The sequence below is a fragment of the Camelina sativa genome, chromosome 15, assembly GCF_030686135.1.
Source record: "Camelina sativa cultivar CO46 ecotype springtype chromosome 15, ASM3068613v1".
NCBI lineage: Eukaryota > Viridiplantae > Streptophyta > Magnoliopsida > Brassicales > Brassicaceae > Camelina > Camelina sativa.
This window is the reverse complement of record NC_141894.1, coordinates 6,576,181-6,590,705: the sequence shown is the minus strand read 5'-3', so window position 1 is coordinate 6,590,705 and position 14,525 is coordinate 6,576,181. Positions and strand designations below refer to the sequence as shown.

Below are 14,525 nucleotides of genomic sequence, written 5' to 3'. Positions count from 1 at the left end.
ATCTGGAATTTGTTTCCTAATTGACAACAACAAAAGGGGTTATAGAATTAAAGCTTGAGCATGATAAGATGAGCACCGGATTGTGGGTGAACAACGGCGGACCCACTTAAGAGGAAGGTGGGTCACCTGATCTGGGGAAGTGATAAAATAATTGGTTTTTACATGTATTTATGTAAAATTTCAGTAGCACATATGGTAAATTCTGTACCATTGACCTCCCCAAACCCGAGTTCTAACCCCCAATATGTCATATTAATATTTTAGTACAACTTTAGTTTATAGGTGTAATAAAAAAAATTACTGTACAAGCAAAACAATGTTGTATGCTATTCATTTTCTTTATAATGACTACATCAATCATATTGTTGCTATTGAAATTTAAATTATATAAATCTATACTAGTAACTATCTTATTGTCATTTTTTAATTTTGAACAAACAGTAACTATTTTATTGTCATACTTTCACTTTAACTACCTTCTTATTTTTCACTTTAACTACCTTCTTATATTTATATGATTACTTTGTAAATAGTCACCACATTATTATGTGAAACAAATAAACAAAATATTTTAATAAATATTTTGATGTGTAAGTAAGTATAGTAAATGTACTTTAAATTACCTAAGTACAACTATAAAAAATGAACTGATAATAAGGTACTATTGATAATATGTTTAAACTACAAAATACAAATACATGCCTGAGTAAAACTACTTGAAAGTTTTGTTAATATTTCATATTTTCTTAGAATACTTTATTAACACATGATTTATTTTAAAATTATGTTATAATTCATTTTTTTGTTTATTTATATTTCCTAGTTGATTAAAATGTATTTAAGACAATTTTAATTTAATATTTAATCCTGACCAGACAATTTTAATTTAATATTTATCTGGGTCAGGTGGGCAACCCAGATAAAAAGTAGTTTAAAGGTTTAAAAAATAAAAACTTTGACAAAAAACGTCGTCGTCCTGTCTAAACATAGCGCCGTCGTGCAGAACCTTTAGCCGACGGTCGAATTCGCGATTGGTATGTAATTACTAATTAGGATATCTCGAGGTTTGAGGGTTTAGAGGAGTCGATCCTTAGGGGGTTCTTCATATTAGGGTTTTCTGAAGTGATCGATTTGGAGAATACCGTCTATATATAGAATTTGGTACTCTGTTTCATATTTGGTGGGAGCACTGTTTTGATTGCTCCAGATAAAATCGTTGCCGCTGCTGATCAGAAATCAGAAGAGAGGAGTCATTGATGAAGAACAGATGGTCAAAAAAGGTTTATAAGTTTGGATAAATCTTCTTCACTCAGTTTCGATCCTTTTGTATTGGCTTGTAGTTTAACAACTGAGATTTGTTTCCGTGAGAATCACTGCGCAGAAGGGTTTTGACTTAGAAAAATATTCTGTGTTTTGTATTATGTGTAATCGTATATATCATCCGTGTATGGGAGTTTATTTGACAGCAACAAAAGGAAATGGGGGTTATAGGATTAGAGCTTGTGCAAGATAAGTGGAGCACCGAACTGTGGGTGAGTGGTGAGGACTGTGTCTGGCGCATGAACATATGAAGGAGAAAGCTCAAATGAGAATTTCTGTAGAATCAAAGCCATTGCCATCTTTGCCTCAAGCATTGCAAAGTTCTGGCCTATGCATATCCTCGGTCCCCACGCAAAAGCTAAGAAGGAGACTTGTCCTTTTGTTGCCTTTGAGAGACCGTCTTTGAATCTCTCTGGCTTGAACTCCCCTGCATCTTTGCCCCACAGCTCCGTGTCCCGTTGTACTAGCATAATGGGTAGAGTGATCTGAACACCGCTTGGTAATGTCATGTCGCCTAGCTTCATCTCTTTGTTTATGGCTCTGGTCAGCTGGGATACTGGAGGATATAGCCTGAGGACTTCGTATAATATCGTTGTCATCTGCAAGGGATCATAACATTCATCAAAAATCATCAAAACAAAGCAAAAGTCACCTAAAAGTTTTTGGCTTGGTTTACTTACAATTTTGAGCTGGTTGAGACCTTCTGTAGTAGGTTCTTCATCGCCAAAGACTTGCTTCACTTCTTCTCGCGCACGAGCCTGCCAGTCTTTGTGTTGGCTTAACAGAACCATTGTCCAAACCAGAAGTACTGATGTAGTCTCTTGCCCCGCGAAATAGAACAACTTGCACTCCTCCATCAGTTCCTCAGTACTCATTCCATTTCCTTCCGTTTGACCCGAATTCGATTCAAGAAGTATACCCAGCAAATCGTCACTTGGTACTTCCCCACCTTCTCTTGCCCTTAACCTTTTGTCAACGATCCCTCTCAGTATAACTTTGATTTTTCTAGCTGTTGCGTTCATTCTTCTGTTACCCTTTGTAGGGAGATAACTACACGAACAGATGAAATAGAGATATTACACAACAGACAAGTTGAAAATCTCAAGTTCTAGAGACTAAAAGGCCTTGTATGAGAACCAGACAAGTTGAGGTTTCTCATTACCGGTATCCAGGAATGAAAGTTTTCTGAAAAGCTTGTATGATGAGTTGTGCTAGTTCTGCTTGGAGCTCAAATATCCTCTGTCCTTCTTTGTAGCTGCTGCCAAAAGCAGTACGAGAGATCACATCTGCAGTCATACTCACAAGCCAAGGCCAAACATCCAGCTCACAGGACGACCCTTTATTCGACACTAACTTGTCCCACTCGCCAACAGTTTCGCTGCAGCTTTGATGGAACGCAGGTACCATATTCTATACATAGAAGCAGAAGGCACAAATTGGGTCAGAGCCAAATAGACATACATACATAAAGCAGCTTTAACCTGCGACTACGGAAGATATAGCTTTTAAACCTTGATCTTCTCAAGGTGGAAAGCTGGGTTGATAATTCTTCGGTGTTTTGCCCATTTGTCACCATCATAACTAAGGAGTCCAGCCGCTATTAATCTGCCCAAAGGGAACGTATGCGCCTTCTGGAAATCATAAACTTTGTTGAACACTTCCTTGATTAGCTCAGGATCCATTATGGTGATGGTTGGTATGGGTCCAAGCCATGTAAAGTGAGTTCTCCCTGTTTAAGCCACATAGAGATGCAAAAGTTGAAACCTTTTCTACAACAGTTCTAAACAGAGAGGAATCAAGAAGCCAACCATGAAGCATACCGTGAGTCTTGAGCATTTGCAAGGGATAAGGCACGATACGTGGTGTAATATCATCCGTTAGTTTAATGGGTTTGGATTTTGCCTCGGTCAACATGCTGAAATGCCTCTTTAAATCGCCGACAAGAGGCGTGTAAGATGTTCCGGCAAGACCTTGTCTTCTCAGATAACTCTCAAGCATCTTTGGTTTAAACCAAACCCACTGTAAAGTTCTCCATACCCACAACGACACAACAACTACAGCTACTGAAACTGTTACCGATGCAACTGATATCTCCATTTTCTCTACCAGAAAGAGAGAGAGAGAGAGAGAGAGAGAGTTTGCGACCATTCTTGGGCTATATTAAGGAGAATTTCGGAGAAGATGTGATGTCATAAGTACAATTATTTTGTGTATTGACTAATTGAGAGCATTAAATTGGTCCATGCATTTTACGCTGTGTGAAGAGGGAAGAAGCAAATTTGGACTTTGTAGGGAAAGCGACAAAAAGAGGACTTTGAATTAAAGTACCTCTTTCTTTGAAAAAACTTTGTTTTGTAAATAACAAATTCTGACTTCACTGAATAAAAATATTTGATTGGACTTTGCTTCCTCTGTTTAATTAACAAACTCTAGAATTATAGCTTGTGCAGGATAAGATGAGCACCAAATTGTGGGTGAATGGTGACGACGGTGTAAGGCGCATGAACATAGGAAGGAGAAAGCTCGAAAGAGAATCTCAGCAGAATCAATGCCATTGCCATCTTTGCCTCCATCAGGGTAAAATTCTGGCCAATGCAGATCCTTGGTCCCCACGCAAATGGAAAGAAGGAGACTTGGCTCTTTGTTGCTTTTGAAATACCGTCTTTGAATCTCTCAGGCTTGAACTCCGCTGCATCATTCCCCCACAGCTTGGTGTCGCGTTGGACTAGCATTACGGGTAGACTGATATGAACACCGCCTGGTAGTGTCAAGTCACCTAGCTTCATCTCTTTGTGAATGGCTCGGGTTAGGTGAGTTACTGGAGGATATAGCCTGAGAACCTCATATAATATCATCGTCATCTGTTGGAAACATTTAGCAAAATCATTTAAACACAACAAAAGTATTGAAGTCACCTAAAGGTTTATGATTTTGTCTTGCTTACAACTTTGAGCTGGTTGAGACCTTCTGTATCAGGTTCTTTGTCGCCAAAAACTTGCTTAACTTCATCTCGTGCACGAGCCTGCCAGGCTTGGTGTTGGCTTAACAATACCATTGTCCAGACCAGAAGTACCGAAGTTGTCTCTTGCCCGGCGAAATAGAACAACTTGCACTCCTCCATCACATCCTCAGTGCTCATTCCATTTCCTTTAGCTTGCCCCAAGTTCGATTCAAGAAGTATACCCAGCAAATCGTCGTTTGGTGCTTTCCCAGCGTCTCTCGCTCTTAACCTTTTGTTAACGATCCCTCTCAGTATATCTTGGATTTCTTTAGATGCTGCTTTCATCCTTCTATTATTCTTTGTAGGGAGATAACTACACAGAAAAATATGACACAACATGGTTTAACAATCTATAATAAGTTGCAGCATTACTGAAGCTCTATACGGTCTTGTTCTAAAGCCAAACAGGCAAGTTGAGGTTTTTAATTACCGATATCCAGGGATGTAAACTTTCCAAAAAGCTTGTATGATGAGATGTACTAGTTCTGTTTGGAGCTCAAATATCCTCTGTCCTTCTTTGTAGCTGCTACCAAAAGCAGTACGAGAGATCACATCTGCAGTCATACTCACAAGCCAAGGCCAAACGTCTACCTCACACGACGACCCTTTATCTGATACTAACTTTTCCCATTCGCAAACAACCTCGCTGCAGCTTTGGTGGAACGCAGGTACCATTTTCTATACATAGAAGCACAAGGCACAAATTGGTTCAGGACTAAATGAACGTAAAACCTGATTTATGAATGAAAAATAAAAACTTAAAACCTTGAGCTTCTCAAGGTGGAAAGCCGGGTTGATGATTCTTCGATGCTTGGCCCATTTATCACCATCATAATTAATGAGTCCAGTTGCTATTAAATTTCCCAAAAGGAACGTCTGTGCCTTCTGGAAATCATAAACATTGTTGAACACTTCCTTGATTTGGTCAGGATCCATTAGCGTGATGGTTGGTGTTGGTCCAAGCCATGTAAAGAAAGACCTTCCTGTTTCAACCACACAAAGATCAGATACTCTATAGCAACAGTTCATAACAGAGAGGAACCAAAAGGATACCGTGATTCTTGAACATTTGCAAGGGATGAGGCATGACACGTGGTGTGATATCATCTGTTAGTTTGATGGGTTTGGATATTGCCTCCGTAAACATGTTGACATTCCTCTTCAAGTCGCCGACAAGAGGCGTGTAAGGAGTTCCGGCAAGACCCTGTCTTCTCAAGTATCTCTCAAGCATCTTTGGTTTAAACCAAACCCACTTTAAAGTTCTCCATACCCACCACGACACAACAACTAGAGCTATTGAAACTGTTAACGATGCACCTGATATCTCCATTCTCTCTCTCGGAGAAGAGAGATAGAGAGGTTGAGAATTTAGAAGATACGGATGTTGAGATCACCACCTCTGATGTTTTGGACAATTATTTTGTTTTTACTAATTGATATTTTGATTTACTTGATGTCTTGCTTTTATTGGGAAGTTAGAATTGTGTAAGTGTTTTTGTGTATTTTTAAAGTTGAGAGATTTTAAATATTTTACAGATTTTTATGGGTTCTACAATTATGTTTACCCAAATTGGTAGATTCTTTTTTTTTTTTTTTTTGCTAACAAATCAGTAGATTTTATAACGGATTCTCATTGACCTTTTTAATGATATAAAATTTGGAAATAAATATATGTAATGCTGTTGTAGAAGTTTTCCAAATATCATCTCTTCCCAAAAGGTTCTTTTCTTTTGGTGTAAGGCATATGAAGAAGGTTATTTTAATTTACATAGGAAAACTCATTGCACTTCCCACTCATCATCTTGGGCAAACACATGTAATAGGATAATTGTTATAGAAAACACGTGTTCATGCTCAAAATTTTATCAAACACAGTTTTGTAATTCAGTTCTCATGAGTTCCTCGTATCATTGGGTTACATATGCTACTCTATCAAGTATATATTCTTGTTTTAAGGGAAAAAAAACAGATGATTTTTTGAAATTTTGTGTACTCTGTGAATCGATCTTAGAGCATGTGGAAGATCAGCGGAGCACCAAACTGAGGATGAAGTGTAAGAACCGTGTGAGGGGCGTGAGTGTACGAAGGTGACAGCTCGAAAGAGAATCTCTGTAGAATCAAGACAAGAGCCATCTTAGCTTCCATGAGAGCAAAAGTCTGGCCAGGACAGAATCTTGGTCCCCATCCAAACGGAAGAAACGAAACTTGGTTCTTTGTGGCCTTTGAGATCCCATCAGCGAATCTTTCTGGCTTAAACTCATGAACATCTTCTCCCCAGAGCTCGGGATCACGATGAACCATAAGAACAGGAACCACTACTTCTGCACCACCTGGAAGTGTCATGTCCTCACCAAGCTTTGTTTCTTTCTCTATTGCTCGACCAAGTAGTATCCCTGGTGGGTATAACCTCAATACTTCGTTAAGTATCATGCTCATCTGTCAAAAGACAAAAAGGTTCCGAGAAAAACGTTAGTTTTGGCCTAGAATCCTCGGGTTATAGGAAAATTAAATACACAAAGATTAGTGCTTATACTATTTTGAGTCGAGAGAGTGCATCAAAGTTAGGTTTGTTGTTCTTTCCAATGACTTCTAAGATCTCTTCTCTAGCTTGTTCTTGCCATTGCTTGTAATGGCTCAGCATAATCATGGTCCACACGAGTAGCACCGCGGTGGTTTCTTGGCCCGCAAAGTGAAACAGCCTGCACTCTTCGACCACATCATCAATACTCATACCGTGATCTCCCGAATTTGATTCCAAGAGTATCCCCAACAGATCATTCTTTGGAGCCTCCCGTGCTTCCATAGCTCTCTGTCTTTTCATGATGATCTCTTTCAGTCTAGACTTAACTTCCCTATTTATTTGCCACATCCTCATGTTGTTCTTTGTTGGTAGAAACCTAAACAATGAGAAGAACAAATGAATCTTTCCTGATTTCTATGTAACGACTAACGAATGAATGAAAGAACACGAAAGGTCATCTTAATGTACCTCATTCCAGGGATAAAACCAAGCTCAAGAGCTTTTAAAAGTCGTCGGCCTTGTTCTTCTTGAAGCTCAAAGATTCTCTTACCTTCCTCGTAGCTACTACCAAACGCAGTACGTGAAATGACATCTGATGTTAGATCCCCAAGGTATGGCCAAATATCAATCTCACTTAATGATCCCTTCTCGCTCACCATTATCTCCCATTTACTTATCATCTCACTGCATCTCTCGTAGAACGCAGGTATCATAACCTGCAAAGCAAATAAAAGGCAATGTCAACATATGATTTGTAAAAGTTGCAAAAGCCATGAGAAATGATGTAAGAAAGATGACCTTGAGCTTTTCTAGATGAAAAGGAGGGTTTATTATCTTCCTATGCTTAGCCCATTTCTCCCCGTCACACATCGCGACACCAGTCGCAAAAAGCTCAACGATTGGGTGAATTGGTGGCTTTGGGAAATCATAAACTCTGTTAAAAACTTCTTTGATGTGTTCTGGTTTCGTCACGATCACTCTCGCTTTAGGTCCCATCCACATGTAAGTTGTCTTCCCTAAATAAACAAACAACCAACCTTAGAAACAGAGGACTTCAACACTAACCAACCCATATATTAGAAAAACAGAGAACCTCTGTTTTTCTGAGTCCAAATCAAACAGTTTCTTACCATGATCCTTCACGGTCTGTAATATCAGAGGCATGACACGTTGCGTATTATCGTCTGTAAGACTGATGGGTTTAGACTTTGCTTGCTCCACCATACTGGCTTCCCTTCTAACATCTCCAACAAGAAAGGTGAAAGGAGTTCCAGAGAGACCTTGTCTCTTTAGATAAGCCTCGTTCTTCTTTGGACTAAGCCAAGCCAGATTCAGGCCTTTCCATATCCATACCGCAACCACAGTTACCACCACAATCGCAGCCGCAACTGCCACCGCTGATATCTCTGTATCACTCATAGATGCACTTCTTTTCGAAATATGTTAGATGTTCTTTTGATATGTGTTTTTTTCCCCTTTTCTCTTAATGTAAGTTGCCAAGTGAAATGCTTCGTAGTTCGTATATATAGATATATAAATTCATGTTAATTTTACGTATGTGCCAAGTGTCGGGTACAAGAAGATTCGACGAATGTTTTAGATATGTCTAATTCCATGAAACGATTTGGCTTACCTAAAAGACAAGACACATCCTACGGATAGTAGAATCGAAATTGGCTTCTTGCTATAGACTTTTCAAGATTAATAATGCAGCCACCAAAGAAGACGACCTTTAAGACTTGACTGAATAAGATATTCAGACCTTTACCTTATCGAATAACTATTTAATTCAGACATAGATATTTTTTCAAAAGCTATGGCTATAAGCCTTTCTATATCATCTTTTCGTTACACAACAGAGACTTCTGATGACGTCACCTTGGAAATTCGAAAATCAGAGCTTGTGCAGGATGAGATGAGCTCCGAACTGAGGACGAGTGGTCATGACTGTTTGAGGCGCGTGAACATAAGAAGGAGAGAGCTCGAAGGAGAATCTCTGTAGAATCAAAGCCATTGCCATCTTTGCCTCCAACATAGCAAAATTCTGACCGATGCAAATCCTAGGCCCCCATCCAAAGGGAAAGAAGGAGACCTGGTTCTTTGTTGCCTTTGAGAGCCCGTCTCTGAACCGCTCGGGTTTAAAATCCGCTGCATCATCACCCCAAAGCTCGATGTCGCGCTGGACAAGTATAGTTGGTAAATAAACCTGAACTCCAGCTGGAAGGGTAAGCTCTCCTAGCTTCAATTCTTTGTTAACAGCTCGTTTAAGCTGAGCCACCGGAGGGTATAGCCTCAAAACCTCATAGAAGATCATGGTCATCTGTTCAAAATCCATCAAAAGGGAAATCTTTCAAATTGAAATTCAAGTGACTTTGGCAACTATAAATGCAGTTCTACGATGGAAGAGGATGGTGAAAGTTATGTGTTTTTAACTTACAACTTTAAGGTTGTTAAGGGACTCCATATCAGGTTTCTTATTTTCACCGAGTACTTGCCTCACTTCCTCTCGTGCACGAGCTTGCCAGTCTTGGTGATGGCTTAACAAAGCCATAGTCCAGACCAACAGTACCGAAGTTGTCTCTTGTCCTGCGAAATAAAACAACTTGCACTCTTTCATCACTTCTTCTACATTCATTCCATTTCCTTGAGATTCCTCTGAATTTGATTCAAGCAGTATCCCCAACAAATCATCGTTTGCTGGTTCTCCAGCTTCTCTCGCTTTCTCCCGTTTGCTCACAATACGTCTCAGTATTACATTTACTTCTCTATCTATTGCTTTCATCCTTCTATTGCTCTTTGTTGGGTAAAACCTACAGTACACCAAACAAACAAATTCTCAAAATCTTTAGTTTGTGACAGGTAAAAAACACAATGGATATTACCTCGATCCAGGGATGTAAGATTTCTTAAAAGCTTGTGCAACGAGCTCAGCCATTTCCCCTTGTAGTTGAAATATCTTCTGCCCTTCTTCATAGCTGCTTCCAAAAGCAGTATGTGAGATCACATCCGCAGTCATATTCACAAGCCAAGGCCAAACATCGACTTCAAGAGACGATTCTTTATCTGTAAATAGCTTCTCCCATTGACAGACAATCTCGTTGCAACAATGGTAAAACGCAGGGACCATGTTCTGTAACCGCAAAAACAAGGTCACTAAGAGATCAAAACATATTACAGTCTTAAACTGGTGCAGACAGCAGAGAGAACCAATACCTTGATCTTCTCGAGGTGAAAAGCAGGGTTGATGATCCTCCTGTGACTCGCCCATTTATCTCCCTTGTAACTTGCAAGCCCTCCTGCTAACAATCTGATCAATGGGAATGTAGAAGCTTTCTCAAAGTCGTAAACTTTGTTAAAGATCTCCTTGATCTGCTCTGGATTCGTTATCACAATCGTTGGAATTGGTCCAATCCATATGAAGAAAGTTTTTCCTGTGGCACCAACATAAACTCAATCAAGCACCATCAATGAAACCTATACAGAGATCTCTCAAGTCAAAACTCAATTCTACTTCCCAACTCTAAAGAGCACTCTCTAGATCAGACTCAAGTCCTAAGAGGAAAGCGGAGGGAGAGACTATACCGTGAGTATTGAGCATCTTCAAGGTGAGAGGAAGGAGACGTGGGGTGATATCGTCGGTTAACTTGATGGGTTTAGATCTCGCCTCCATCATCATATCAACGTTTCTCTTAATATCTCCGATGAAAGGCGTGTAAGGAGTTCCGGTAAGACCCTGTCTTTTCAGGCAACTCTCAAGCATCTTTGGTTCTATCCAGACCCACTTCACGATCCGCCATGTCCACAGTACCAATACTGTTACAACCGCCACTAACAAAGCTGCTACTAGTGAAAAAGGCATCTCCAATTCTCTAACTCACTCTGCTGGAGTTCGCAAGTTTTCGTTGGTTTTTATAAAGATTGAGACTTTTTGATCTTTCAGGCAACTCTGCCCGGAAAGGGGATTTGTCTGTAACTGGGGTGTCGTGTCCATCTTTTCAATGGCAATTTTTTAAGATAAATCTTGGAAGTGACCCACTGACACTGAGCATGATGAATAAATAAGTGCTCTCAACTCTTTTGCTGGTCAAGGATAAAGCGCGTGTGTATCAGACGCTGAGAGCTCCCCGGAGAACATGTAGCAAACACCAGAGTGAGACTGCAGATGAAGAGCTGTTTATCAAGCGATTTAATATAATTGCAAGATTTGATATGATGGGACTCACCATCATTTCCGTAGCTTTATACTTTCTGCAAAACTACCTCAAGCAGCAAAACTTTGAAAATTTTGATGAAAAGTGCCACTTGCAAAAGTGCATCACTAGTTGTAAAAATGCCAAAAGGCTCCATTTGCAAAGAACAGGCTGAGGATGAAATGTTGCTTGTATGCATCTTAAAGCAGACTTATTTATAACGGGAGAGGTTTATGTACAGTTAACTCTCCAACACTATCCTTTACTAAGTTTTAAAATTGGTGAAAACTGAAACAACATTTAACCAGCAACACTTTTAAAAGCTGGTGAGAAAACTGGAAACCAGTGAACCTTAATTTCGTATCCTAATATCTAGAACAAAAATGTTCAAAAGATGCAAACTTTAAAACTTCAAGTGAAGAACTTCAAAATGGTGGTTTGTTCAGACTTGGAACTAGAAACCTAATATGTTGGTTGATAAAGATATGAAGAAACATGTAAGATTGGTTTTACATGAAGAGGTTGGGCCTTGATGCCTTGTATGTAGTCTTGAGCTTCCTGCTTGGTGGTCTGACCTTTCTGAAAACAAGAGGGAACTTGATCTTCGAGTTGTGGAACTGTTTGGTGCTCTCTCTCTTGCACAGCTTTGCAGGAACTGTTGCGGTCTTGATGATCTGAATGCAAGGGAACCTCACTCTATGACGAGAAGCCATCTCAGTGTACATCTGCTCCACTGCACCATTGAGTGTTGTGTCACGGTACTCTTTGTACATGTTATGGTACCCAGTTCGGCTCTGATAACGCAGCCAAATACCATAATTCTTGATCGTCGTCGGGTTCTTCTCAAAAATCTATAAAAGTAGCCATCTTTCAGAATATGTAATGATATTCAGCTGGGGAAATGCAATCAAATACCTCATTGATGGCAAGCATCTGCCCGTTGCTTTTCTTCACCTTCTTCAGTTTCCTCATGAAGTACCTAGATACACAACAAACAAATTCATTTAAGATCAGGGAATAAACAAGACAAAACAAAACAGAGTTTCGATTAACAAACAACTGGTACCAAACAGGACTTACCAAAACTTGGACTTGGCACATACTTCATTTTTACCCCATAGCTTCATCCTATAGATCTTAGGGTGCTCATCTTTCTCTGTCGGAAGGGCCCTCCCAACCACTTGATACTGATGAAACTGCAATGTACATTATTATAAGAGAAAAAAGAGATCAGCTTTGCAAACCCTTACACTCAACCTTATAATCATACGAACTCTCTAAGAAAGTAAGTCACAAAACAACAACAATTTGGGATTAATGATAGCATAAGAGATTCACATGGATCAAAGTTCATCCAGAAACTAATGCAGTCTACTTCCTCGGGTCGGAAACAACCAATTCAGAACCAACATTAAAAAAAGTTTCATACTTTCTAAACGAATCAGAACCAATCAGCACGAGCACAGTTAATGATTTCTTAATCATCAAAACGACCAAAACACAGAGTCACTCGTAGCTCAGCAAGTTTCTAAAAAACGATCCGGAGACACAATCGTGAAGAGCAACTCACCCGGAAAACACCCATTTCTATGGAGAGATCAAGCTCTGACGAAATCAGCCAAAAAGAAACAGAGAGCTAAACGGTGGCGCCGAAGAGGTTCTCTAGAACAAACCCTAGGCCGTCCCTCTGGGCTTTTCTATTTTTCTACTCGGCCCTTTCAATAATATATTTTCATCTCATTGTTATATAATAAAACTATTATTTGCAGCAGTCAAATTAAAATCTAACATTATACAAATTTAATACTGTCAAAATCTGACATGATATGAATTCAAAATTAATAATCTTTATATATAATTCACACACTGTAGTTGTATGTTTTGAGAAGAACACTTTTTTTTAGGTAACATATACAATCTTGAGACAATAGACATCTATTGTGCTCTTGAAGTAAAAAAAAAAACACACATTTACAATCTTCTTCTGTGATAAATAAGATCTTAACGGCCTAACCGGTCTACACTGGATTCAGAGTGTTGAGAATCTTCACTTCAGGACCAGACCCCTGATCCTCTTACGGCTCCAATGACGATGATAATGGTAGCAACAACAGACTGTGGACATGATGGGTTTAGTCAGAATAGATTTAACATGAACCAAGACAAGAGATATATGGGTATTGTTGACTATGTTGAGTTAGAGACAATATAAAAGTGGACTTACTCCAATGGCGCAAGCTATATATCCTGGTCTCTCGCGGGGGTTTCTAGAGAACAATAGAAGGAAGAACCCGATGTACCAAGGGATCGCACCGAAGAAGAAACCAAGGATGAATCTTCAAGAAACAAAAAACACATTAAAACAATTTTACAATATGTGGGGTGTGGTCTGCTCAGAAATTGACAAGATTAATGTGTAAAATGATGAAGACCACTTACAATACCCAGCCAATGCCTATACCACAACAAGGAAGGCGATGGTGTTCAGCTGTTGTCATGCCTCCATTAACAGCATAACCTACGAACCAAGACTATTTTAGCTGATGGAAAAATAGAGATACCAAAACAACATAGTGGTGAAGCGTGGCAATAAATGACAAGAATCCTTTTGAGAAAACTAGGATTTGACATCATCATCATCTCAAAGTACATTCAAAGATTCTCTTTTAAATACTACAAAGCCTCGTACGAAATATTCAAAGTGTCAGATTCTAAACCCATTGCGAATAAGATTTAACGAGTGAAAAAAAAAAAAAAGCAATCAAAAATATCCAAACAAAACTCTTTAAAAACAGAGCCTTTAAACAGAGATCAAAAAAAAAAAAAAACGAAACTTTTATCATACTTACACAAAAAAAAAATCGAAATCTAAAAGCTTCCCTGATAATGAGAGACAAAGAAGAAGCTCACCTTGTACGTAGGGCTGAGCCGGCTGAGGAAAACCGCCGGCCGGAGGCTGCTGCTGCTGCGGCGGAGGTTGATAGTTAGAGACGCCTTGAAACGGAGGAGGAGGCTGTTGGTTGTGGTGTTGATGATCCGTCACGACTGATCTGTTCTTACCGTCTTCCACGGCGCCGCTCGTCATCTCTCTCTAAAGATAAAAAAAAAAACAAACACAGATCTTTTCTCTGATTTTGGATCTGTGTGAAGAGGTGAAAGAACCAAAGATATTATTCTTCTTCTTAAGCTTTAAAGTTACGTATTTTAGGAAGGTGCACGTGCCACGTGGCTTTTTCTGTGGTTAGTCACATTTTCCCCAACTAGATTTTCCTATTAATCTGAGTTTTGCCGTTCGCGTAATCCCAGGGGGAAAACACAAGCACCGACGCAAATTAAAAAAAGTTAAAAATACTCAATTCATTGTGTATTTAAGTATTTAATAACCATCGTTATCCATTGATATTTTAGTATTTTACACTTGAACTAAACCAATTACCTTCTTCTTCAAAGAAAGAAAAAAAACATTAATTAGTGAAGTTATTGGTTTGAGATT

At 39.2% G+C, this 14,525-nt stretch overlaps 6 protein-coding genes and 1 long non-coding RNA gene across 9 annotated transcripts; 1 reads left to right on the top strand and 6 right to left on the bottom strand.

Annotated features, from left to right (window-relative positions):
* Positions 1-967: 967 nt before the first annotated feature.
* LOC147926320 (uncharacterized) lies at positions 968-5,859 on the top strand. The gene is made up of 4 exons (XR_015582749.1): positions 968-2,257; positions 2,363-4,130; positions 4,297-4,989; positions 5,251-5,859. It is a non-coding gene; the product is annotated as an uncharacterized LOC147926320 (long non-coding RNA).
* Positions 1,387-3,468, bottom strand: LOC104745735 (cytochrome P450 72A13). Of its 2 annotated transcripts, XM_010467051.2 has the most exons (5): positions 3,141-3,468; positions 2,832-3,049; positions 2,483-2,730; positions 2,001-2,370; positions 1,387-1,919 (listed from the first exon to the last, which is right to left on the bottom strand). In XM_010467051.2, the coding sequence occupies exons 1-5, from the start codon at positions 3,466-3,468 to the stop codon at positions 1,494-1,496; spliced, it is 1,590 nt and encodes a 529-aa protein (XP_010465353.2). In that variant the 3' UTR covers positions 1,387-1,493. The 2 variants fall into 2 exon arrangements, with proteins under 2 accessions (XP_010465353.2, XP_087345578.1); XM_087489452.1 differs by having other exon boundaries at positions 1,387-2,370.
* On the bottom strand, positions 3,676-5,651 carry LOC104745736 (cytochrome P450 72A15-like). 2 transcript variants are annotated; one of them, XM_010467053.3, is made up of 5 exons: positions 5,375-5,651; positions 5,087-5,304; positions 4,752-4,999; positions 4,265-4,634; positions 3,676-4,181 (listed from the first exon to the last, which is right to left on the bottom strand). In XM_010467053.3, the coding sequence occupies exons 1-5, from the start codon at positions 5,649-5,651 to the stop codon at positions 3,756-3,758; spliced, it is 1,539 nt and encodes a 512-aa protein (XP_010465355.1). In that variant the 3' UTR covers positions 3,676-3,755. The 2 variants fall into 2 exon arrangements, with proteins under 2 accessions (XP_010465355.1, XP_087345580.1); XM_087489454.1 differs by having other exon boundaries at positions 5,087-5,333; positions 5,389-5,651.
* Positions 5,860-6,181: 322 nt separating the features above from the next.
* LOC104779344 (cytochrome P450 72A552) lies at positions 6,182-9,162 on the bottom strand. The gene is made up of 5 exons (XM_087489453.1): positions 7,973-9,162; positions 7,641-7,858; positions 7,311-7,558; positions 6,855-7,218; positions 6,182-6,757 (listed from the first exon to the last, which is right to left on the bottom strand). Exons 1-5 carry the CDS (start codon positions 8,259-8,261, stop codon positions 6,329-6,331), a joined length of 1,548 nt encoding a protein of 515 aa, XP_087345579.1. The 5' UTR covers positions 8,262-9,162; the 3' UTR covers positions 6,182-6,328.
* LOC104745734 (cytochrome P450 72A13) lies at positions 8,574-11,268 on the bottom strand. Its single transcript, XM_010467050.2, has 5 exons — positions 10,425-11,268; positions 10,056-10,273; positions 9,725-9,972; positions 9,280-9,652; positions 8,574-9,162 (listed from the first exon to the last, which is right to left on the bottom strand). The coding sequence occupies exons 1-5, from the start codon at positions 10,699-10,701 to the stop codon at positions 8,737-8,739; spliced, it is 1,542 nt and encodes a 513-aa protein (XP_010465352.2). The 5' UTR covers positions 10,702-11,268; the 3' UTR covers positions 8,574-8,736.
* Positions 11,269-11,356: 88 nt separating this feature from the next.
* On the bottom strand, positions 11,357-12,826 carry LOC104745733 (large ribosomal subunit protein eL20x). Its single transcript, XM_010467049.3, has 4 exons — positions 12,603-12,826; positions 12,113-12,228; positions 11,948-12,011; positions 11,357-11,883 (listed from the first exon to the last, which is right to left on the bottom strand). Exons 1-4 carry the CDS (start codon positions 12,615-12,617, stop codon positions 11,542-11,544), a joined length of 537 nt encoding a protein of 178 aa, XP_010465351.1. The 5' UTR covers positions 12,618-12,826; the 3' UTR covers positions 11,357-11,541.
* Positions 12,827-12,859: 33 nt separating this feature from the next.
* LOC104745731 (uncharacterized) lies at positions 12,860-14,380 on the bottom strand. The gene is made up of 4 exons (XM_010467048.3): positions 13,943-14,380; positions 13,472-13,550; positions 13,257-13,368; positions 12,860-13,147 (listed from the first exon to the last, which is right to left on the bottom strand). Exons 1-4 carry the CDS (start codon positions 14,115-14,117, stop codon positions 13,085-13,087), a joined length of 429 nt encoding a protein of 142 aa, XP_010465350.1. The 5' UTR covers positions 14,118-14,380; the 3' UTR covers positions 12,860-13,084.
* Between the last annotated feature and the right edge of the window lie 145 nt (positions 14,381-14,525).

Excerpts from the sequence above, each read along its gene's own strand:
- LOC104745735 (XM_087489452.1), bottom strand. The coding sequence starts at position 3,468 with ATGGTCGCAAACTCTCTCTCTCTCTCTCTCTCTCTCTTTCTGGTAGAG. Across the intron at positions 3,050-3,140 it reads GCAAATGCTCAAGACTCACG|GGAGAACTCACTTTACATGG; the intron begins GTATGCTTCATG and ends TGGCTTAAACAG. Across the intron at positions 2,371-2,482 it reads ACTTTCATTCCTGGATACCG|TTATCTCCCTACAAAGGGTA; the intron begins GTAATGAGAAAC and ends CTGTTCGTGTAG.
- LOC104745736 (XM_087489454.1), bottom strand. The coding sequence starts at position 5,651 with ATGGAGATATCAGGTGCATCGTTAACAGTTTCAATAGCTCTAGTTGTT. Across the intron at positions 5,000-5,086 it reads TCCACCTTGAGAAGCTCAAG|AAAATGGTACCTGCGTTCCA; the intron begins GTTTTAAGTTTT and ends TTCTATGTATAG. Across the intron at positions 4,182-4,264 it reads GTCTCAACCAGCTCAAAGTT|ATGACGATGATATTATATGA; the intron begins GTAAGCAAGACA and ends TGTTTCCAACAG.
- LOC104779344 (XM_087489453.1), bottom strand. The coding sequence starts at position 8,261 with ATGAGTGATACAGAGATATCAGCGGTGGCAGTTGCGGCTGCGATTGTG. Across the intron at positions 7,559-7,640 it reads TTCATCTAGAAAAGCTCAAG|GTTATGATACCTGCGTTCTA; the intron begins GTCATCTTTCTT and ends TTTGCTTTGCAG. Across the intron at positions 6,758-6,854 it reads CACTCTCTCGACTCAAAATA|ATGAGCATGATACTTAACGA; the intron begins GTATAAGCACTA and ends GTCTTTTGACAG.
- LOC104745734 (XM_010467050.2), bottom strand. The coding sequence starts at position 10,701 with ATGCCTTTTTCACTAGTAGCAGCTTTGTTAGTGGCGGTTGTAACAGTA. Across the intron at positions 9,973-10,055 it reads TTCACCTCGAGAAGATCAAG|AACATGGTCCCTGCGTTTTA; the intron begins GTATTGGTTCTC and ends TTGCGGTTACAG. Across the intron at positions 9,163-9,279 it reads CCCTTAACAACCTTAAAGTT|ATGACCATGATCTTCTATGA; the intron begins GTAAGTTAAAAA and ends GATTTTGAACAG.
- LOC104745733 (XM_010467049.3), bottom strand. Across the intron at positions 12,012-12,112 it reads TGTGCCAAGTCCAAGTTTTG|GTACTTCATGAGGAAACTGA; the intron begins GTAAGTCCTGTT and ends TTGTGTATCTAG. Across the intron at positions 11,884-11,947 it reads AGATGCTTGCCATCAATGAG|ATTTTTGAGAAGAACCCGAC; the intron begins GTATTTGATTGC and ends CTACTTTTATAG.
- LOC104745731 (XM_010467048.3), bottom strand. The coding sequence starts at position 14,117 with ATGACGAGCGGCGCCGTGGAAGACGGTAAGAACAGATCAGTCGTGACG. Across the intron at positions 13,369-13,471 it reads ATAGGCATTGGCTGGGTATT|ATTCATCCTTGGTTTCTTCT; the intron begins GTAAGTGGTCTT and ends TGTTTCTTGAAG. Across the intron at positions 13,148-13,256 it reads ATATAGCTTGCGCCATTGGA|TCTGTTGTTGCTACCATTAT; the intron begins GTAAGTCCACTT and ends TCATGTCCACAG.